Source organism: Petaurus breviceps, unplaced genomic scaffold (genome assembly GCF_028583685.1).
Source record: "Petaurus breviceps papuanus isolate PSGF00001 unplaced genomic scaffold, PetGlider_PUasm1.0 208, whole genome shotgun sequence".
Classification (NCBI taxonomy): Eukaryota; Metazoa; Chordata; class Mammalia; order Diprotodontia; family Petauridae; genus Petaurus; species Petaurus breviceps.
In genome coordinates, this window is record NW_027185852.1 from 732,307 (window position 1) to 740,037 (window position 7,731).

At 40.1% G+C, this 7,731-nt stretch overlaps 1 protein-coding gene across 1 annotated transcript in view; it reads left to right on the forward strand.

Annotated features, from left to right (window-relative positions):
• LOC138165235 (leucine-rich repeat and IQ domain-containing protein 3-like) overlaps window positions 1-7,731 on the forward strand; it is a 152,537-nt gene that overhangs the window by 106,432 nt on the left and 38,374 nt on the right. The window contains exon 5 of the mRNA XM_069093353.1: window positions 4,832-4,976. Within this exon, the coding sequence (XP_068949454.1) occupies window positions 4,832-4,976 (145 nt within the window). The remainder of the gene's footprint in view (window positions 1-4,831; window positions 4,977-7,731) is intronic.

A 7,731-nucleotide genomic window follows, 5' to 3' on the forward strand; every position in this document is an offset into this window, starting at 1 on the left:
AACAACAGCACTGTCCTTCTCCAGTGGACAATATTCACTCTCTGTCTGCAGAACAGCCTCAGGAGCTCTGAACCAACAACAAGGTTCCAGAACCTCTGCAACAACAGCATTGTCTTTCACCATTGGACAAATCTGGCAAAACAACATCCAAACATAAAACATCTGGGTTTTAACACAATCAATCCGAAAACCAAGCCAATACAAGGGGACCTTTAAATCCCATTATTATTGCAATATTTCTATTCCCTTCAACTATTTTCATACTGAGAAAAGTTTCATCAGTTACAATTATCGTTTTTCCATGTAGGAATGTTAATAGTTCAAATTTGATAAGTTCCTTATGATTTCTTTTACCTGTTTACCTTTTCATGCTTCTCTTGCTTCTTGTATCTTAATGTCAGATTTTCTATTCAACTGTTTTTTTCATAAAGAATGCTTAAAAGTCCTATATTCCATCGAATAACCATATTTTCCCCTGAAACATGATACTCAGTTTTCCTGGTTATGTGATTCTTGGTTTTAATTCCAGTTCCTTTACCCTCCAGAATATCATATTCCAAGCCTTTCTATCCCTCAGTGTAGAAGCTTCTAGATCCTGAGTTATCCTTATTGACTTTCGACAATATTCAAATTGTTTCTTCCTGGCTACTTGTAATACTCTCTCCTTTATCTGGAAATTCTGGAACCTGGCTATAATATTCTTAGGAGTTTTCTTTTTGGGATCTTTTTCAGGAGGTGATCGGTGGATTCTTTCCACCTCTATTTTGCCCTCTGGTTTTAAAACATCAGAGCAGTTTTCCTTGAGAATTTCTTGGAGGATGATTCTAGGTTCTTTTTTTGAACCTGGCTGCCAGGTAGTCCAATAATTTTTAAAATTATGTCTCCTGGATCTATTTTGGAGGTCAGTGGTTTTTCCCATGAGATATTTCACATTGCCTTCTATTCTTTTATTTGTTTGGATCTGTTTAACAGCGTCTTGATTTCTCATAAAGTCATTAGCTTCCAGTTGCTCCAATCTATTTCTGAAGGAATGATTCTCTTCAGTGAGCTTTTGAGTTTCTTTTTCCATCTGGCAAATTCGGCTTTTTAAGACATTCTTCTCCTCATTGCCTCTTTGAGCCTCTTTTGCCATTTTAGTTAGTCTATTTTTTAAGGTGTGATTTTCCTGAGTCAGGCTGTTGACTCTCATTTCATAATTTTCTTGCATCGTTCTCATTTCTCTTCCCAATTTTTCCTCCACTTCTCTTATTTGCATCTTAAAGCCTTCTATGGCCTGTAACCAGCTTGTATTTTCCTTTGAAGCTTTTGGTGCAGGAGTTCTGACTTCACTGTCTTCCTCCTGTTCCATTCTTTGATCCTTTTTGTCTCCAAAATAGGAGTGTAAAGTGCTTGCTTTGCTTCCTTTCCTGGTCATGTTGCCACTCAGTTACTTGACTTTTGGGCTTTTTAGCCACAGTAGAGCTCTGCTACCAGACAGCGGAGCTTTGTACCAAATGCTGGGGTTTTCTCACCTGCCGAAGGTATAGTTGGTTGAAGCCTCCATACACTCTGGCAAGCTGGTCACCCACCCCAGGTCCTCCACCCTAGACTACCATCCAAATCCAAGCAGGTTAAAGCATGGGGCTGGGCTCGGCTCAGCTCCCAGAGCACTGCACTGGCTGATTCCTGCCGGCCTGCCGGGCTGTCCTCAGTGGGAGGTTAGCTTTTCTGTGTCATTTTGTGGGTTCCGTAGCTCCAAAGTTTGTTCAGAGTCCCCTTTTACATGAATTGGAGGTGGTGGCAGCTGGAGCCACGAAGAGGTCCTCTTTCTACTCCGCCATCTTTACATGCATTTTAAAACAAATTTGGATTCCAAATTTTCTTCCTCCCTCCCTCTCCCTAAAATGGTAAGCACTTTGATATAGGCTATGTATGTGCAAGCATGTAAAACATTTCCATTTTAGTAATGTTGTGAAAGAAGAAACAGATCAAAAGGGGAAAAGAAATACACAAAAAAGTGAAAATCATCTACTTCCATCTGCATTCTGAATCTGTGAGTCCTATCTTGGGATGTGGATAGCATTTTCCATCTTGTTGACCACAATCCATGAGATTCATCTAGCTTCAATTGGAGGAATGCTGAAGAGTACATGGACACACTCCAGTTTTGCCCTGCTCTGAGCCTTAAGGATGCAGGTGATCCTCACCATCCTGCTCTCTCCCTCGGCATGTGGTCCAGTCTTGCTAAAGCTCCACATACAGCTTGAGTGTCTCCCAGTATCCCCTCTACTTTATTCTAGGAGCCTCTGATTTCCCAAATGCTACTCCTTTTTACTTTCAAAAATACCCCTCAAATCTGCCTCATGTTCAATTCCATTCAATTCAGCCAATTCTCATTAAGGAATAATGATGTCCAAGAACCCTTTTGGTGCTACGGGTTAATGAAACTGGCCTTATGTTCAAGGAATGTACATTCAGTGGGAGTTGATGCTGAACAGCTGCCTGGAATGCACTCCCTTCCCTCCTTCACTTGCTCCACTTCCTGTCCTCCAAGCATAAACTTTCCCACAGTGTTCTCTGATCAGCCCAGCCAGAATCAACCCCTCTTTTAAATATCTCTTGCCATCATTACCTTTATATCTCCTGTGTGCTTAATTATGTTCTATTATAGTGAGAATTCTAGGCAGATGGCAGAGTAGATCAGAAAAATTTGGGCTCTCCAAATTTCCTCCACACACATGAAAAAGTCAGAACATCACCTCCAGGTGAAAGTAGAGAACCAGAAATAAAATAACCCTCCTAAAACAAATTGAGAAAACTCCTGGAAAAATCCACTCTCCAGTGGAGGATGTTTGGTCTGACTGAGGTGCAAAAACCTCCAGGCCAGCTCTGAAGAATACACAAACATTAAGCCCTGAGGTCAGTGGGGCTGGAAGGCAGCCTCAGCCTAAGGTACCTTCACCCCACTGACAGTGTAGGAGTCCTAGGTATGAGGAGAAGACTGAACACCCTTCCACTGTTAAGGGATGCCGAGCACAGCTGTGCTGACCAGATGAGGTCTGGGGCTGTGGCTGCCAGAGAGAAGGAGCAGGAGCTAGCACCCAGATGAGGGGCAGGGACCCTGCTGACTGTGGGCATGTGAAGGAGAGCAGAGTCCCTGGTTTCAGTTCTAGGGTAGAGAGGACAGCTGCAGTTTGCAGCCACCAGAGGAACTATAGGAAGCATAACAGTTTGTAGGACAACGTGGACGGGACCCTAGCTGTGGCTTAGGGGTGGAGAGAAGTGGTCAAAGTTGGGCCTCAGGACAGAGTTGAGAAAATAACAGTAAAAAGGCCCTGAGGCTTTGGGTATCATTCCCCAAGCCTTGGGGCTAGAACTTGATTATAATAATAAGCTGCTAAAAACAAAATAAAAATAAAAATGAGTAAGCACGGGAGAGAGAACCCAAGCATAGATATAGGGACTGAGAAGATCTGCATTCTAATTCAGAGGAAGATAGTAGAACTAAAATAACCACTCCTTTTTCAGTGAAGAAAATCAAGTGGTCACATGCCCCAAAATTTGAATCCTTGGAAGAATTTTAAAAGGACTTAAAATATATAAATTTATGGAAGATTAGGAAAAAAAGAGAAATCCAAGAAAATCAAGAAAATTATGAAAATGAAATAGAGAACCAAAAATTAAGCAAGAAAATAATTCCTTGAAAATTGGAATTGGGCAAGGGGAAGCTATCGTCATTAGAAAATACGAAGAAATAATAAAACAGAATCAAAAGAATGGGAAAAATAGAAGATAATGTGAAACATCTCATCAGAAAGACAATTAATTCATTTGGAGAACAGATTGGGGAGAGACAGTACAAGCACAGGTAGTGCTTATTGGTTACAATCAATAAAAAGGGAATCTTGATACAGTGTTGAAAGGAATTGTTAAGGGAAATTGCCCTGAAGTTCTAGAACAAGAAGGTAAAACAGAAGTGGGCCTTTGTCTCTCCCGATGGAGTGCCAGCTCCTAGAGGCTGGGGGTTGTCTTTAGCTTGGCTTGTGTTCTCAGAGAAATATCTTAAATTTGAAATAAATATCAAGGATCATTGGCATGGAGTCTGTTGCTATTAGTTAATAAATGATAGAGGGCATTTTTTCTAGCCACTACATCAAAAACCTAGAAATTCTAATTTCCTAAGCTATTAAAGGTGTCCTTTTAAGACACCTTTAAAAACCCAAACGATAGTTGATGTTAGTCGAGAAGAAGCTGTGTTTTGGTCTTCCAAGTACGGGCCGTTTACTTGTGTGTTAGTCATCTGCCTCTTTGTGATCCCGTCTGGGGGTTTTCTTGACAAACGTACTGAAGTGGTTTGCCATTTTCCTCCTCAGCTCATTTTACCGATGCGGAAACACACAAAAAAGGTTAAGTGACTGGCCTGGGTTCACAAAGTTAGTAAGTGTCTGAGGCCAGAATTGAACTCCTGCCGATGAATCTTCTTGCCTCTCTCTACTGCACCAGCTAGCTAACCCAAGAATAAGGCAACTTTGCTATTTAAAGGCTGGACACCTTTGATGTTTCTTAGGTAGAGGATGAGAGAAGGTAATCTTGGACTAAGCCCCAGTTTTATACTAACCAATCCTTCTCTATTCATACAGAAAAAAAAAAAAAAACTTTGTAAAGCAAAATTAAATCTAGTTGGAGCAATGATGAGGGGACCAGAGGATGTCACAATCAGAAGTTTAGTATTTAGAATGGTCGAGGATGTGATTTTCCTCCCATGAACGATGTGGGTGTGCTGGCAGGTTCAGTGCTCACAGCTAAGGGCAACATCTCTTCAGCTTCTTGGTGGTTTATTTGTGTTTTACAGGTTGAGACTGTCCCCGAGAGGAAAAGTCTTCCAAAACGTCACGGCATATCCTCATCAAGACACAACGCCCTTATTTCCTGTGCATTATCAGAATTACGGAAAAAAGAGTCCCCTCAGCAGCACCAGAAGTTAAAGCACAGGAAAGGTCAGTCACAGGAATCTTTTTGTTGTTCTCTTCAGTAAACTATCTGAACAAAAAGAAGGTTTTTGTTGGATTGAATCACAGCACCAATTTTAAGCTGCATAAACCACGCATTGAGAATATTGGATGAGATTTCACCTCTCGTAATTGTGTGGATGCATGTGTGTACACATGCATTCATGTACACACGTATGCAGAAATTTCACACTCGTCTACATGGATGAGCTGTGCAGACTAAGGCTGACCTCCCGAGCTCGGGCTACACCACTGCTGTTCTTACTCTGAATGTCGACATCTTTTCTCAAATCCCAGTTATTTCAGTTCTTCCCCCCTTGACATTACCTTATGTTCTTTTTCATGAATGCACATCTATGCAGACACATTATAGCTTTCAGTAGAGTATAAGGTGCCTGAAGGCAGAGGCTGTTTTTTGTTTTTGAATCCTGTGTAGCTAGCACGGGGTCATACATAGACAGTGGGCTTTATGAATATTTACTGAATTGATTCAGAAACCCCATCAAAATTGTGACATATCTAAATGCTTTTAATACCACATTAAAAAAAATTTAATTGGAAGGATACTGTTTTACATAATTGAACAAATTACTTAATAAATTGTGTTATCCTAATTTGTATGCCATCTGTTGACATTCAAATAATGGCAATTTTAGGTTTTGCAAGTGTCTTACTTACTCCTACACCTATTTATAATATGGAAGTGCCCATGGGTTCCCAACATGTCAAGCTGGACACAGTGATGGATTGCATGTCTATTATATAAGGACAAGCTAGGTAAATCCAGACCCATAATATAAAATGGGCTACTGAATGCTTTTGTTTGCTTGTTTGCATTTTCTTTGAAATGCAACTTTTGAATACTGAGTCATAGAGTAGATGCAATCTTTACTGTGGAAAGAACATTAAATAAATAAATAATGTAATTAATTCTAAAAAAAAAAAAGCCCATTTTTACCTTAGTGTAGTACATCTTCTGGGCTATTCTCACAGCTCACACTTGTGCTGGAAGAATGGATTCCACAGTGAGTAAATTCTACTTTGGTCTCTAGGTAACTTTTCTGGCAACTATACCTAAAACTGTGACTTATGAGCCCCCAGTGGTGTGCTTACCTTTAATACTCAGCTGGTGGACACAATAGGTTCAAATCAAAGGCATTTACTGAGGTAAAACATTAAGAAGAGAAGGTACAAAACTTTCCTCTTTATAAACTTGGGTTACACCCTCCGCTTAGAATATACAGCACCTATTGAAATAGTTGACACAAATTTAGAGTAGAATGTAAGTCAGAAATGAAGGGAGGAAATGACTCTAAGATACCTGACAAAACAAAAATTGTAGCATCTGGATATCCTTTCACTCCTTGTTGAGTCATCCTAGGGAGCCTTCCCTTTCCTTTTCCTTTTTCTTCCCCCTCTCCCCCAGGTGCAGGATCTCTTGTGAGTAAGTCACTTGACTGGGTCTACTCCTCTCATAAAGTAAGTCTCAATTGCAGTGCTATATTTCTCATAGCTTTGTAGCCAGCTCTCTTTCTTCTCTCAGAGACCCTGTGCCTTAAAGTCTCAAGTACCTTGGTGGTACTAAAATACAAATATCTAGGGGTTCTCCAATTTGTTTGTGTTATGGATCTCTTTGGCAGTCTGATAGGGCCCATGTACCCTTTCTCAGGATAATGTTTTTAAGTTCATAAAATGAATTGAAGAAATGCTAAATTTTAATCAGATATTAGTGAAAATGTAGATTTAATTTTTTACCCATCGAAGTTCAGAGACAACTTGAAATCTATCTGTTTTCCCTTCTAGCTTTGTGGTCCTTTGGTTAAGAATCACTGATAGAGAATGTCTCTTTATGTTTCCTGGTGCATCCTGGTAGCTAAGTATTTCATTTTCAAGACTTGAGAGATGATTTTGGGGGTGAGGGACAGAAAGTCCCCTCCTCATGTTTCTGTTTGATCTTCCTAAATAAGACCAGGGGCCTCTTCCAAAGCTGTTCCAAATGTCCACTGCTCTGAGTTACTGTCCTTGTTCCTAAGGTTAGTTACTTAGAGGTTTCTGAGCATGTGGCCCATTTCCAGCTAGAACAACTGGGCTTTTTCTAATTCGTTCAAGAGACTTGTTCATTCTTCACAAAAGAATCACCAGGTGTGGCCAGATTTTGGCAGGTAGTTTAAGACCTTGGTAATATCCTTTGATTACATTTTGGGCTTTCCTGAGATGTGGAGTGTGGTGGGAGACAAAGACCACCTACCTTAGTAACAAAGTTTACTAATCTTACTAATGTTACATAAGCATGTACTTGAATTATAATGTAGCTAATTTGACACTGGGCTTTATTCTAAGAGCATTAAATTTGTTACTTTTTTTTCTCTTTGGGAATTGTAGAAGAAACAATCTCAATTTATCCAAGTTCAACATAACTTAACTATAGAGTTCTAATTTCCGCAGCCGTTACATTTTCTTTTCCCTTTCTCTTGGTAAACAGGGTAAGAGAGGAAAGTAGAGGTAATAATTCTATTTCCTCATTTCTCAGTCTCTCACCTTCCCTCAATAAGATAAAAATATTCTACTCTGACAACATGAACATATATCTTGTAAGTCCTTCATGTGGAAAAATGAGGAAGGTCTAACAACCTTCTCTTCTCTTCTCTTCTCTCTCTGTCTCTCTCTGTCTCTCTCTCTGTCTCTCTCTCTGTCTCTGTCTCTCTCTGTCTCTCTCTCTGTCTCTCTCTCTGTCTCTGTCTCT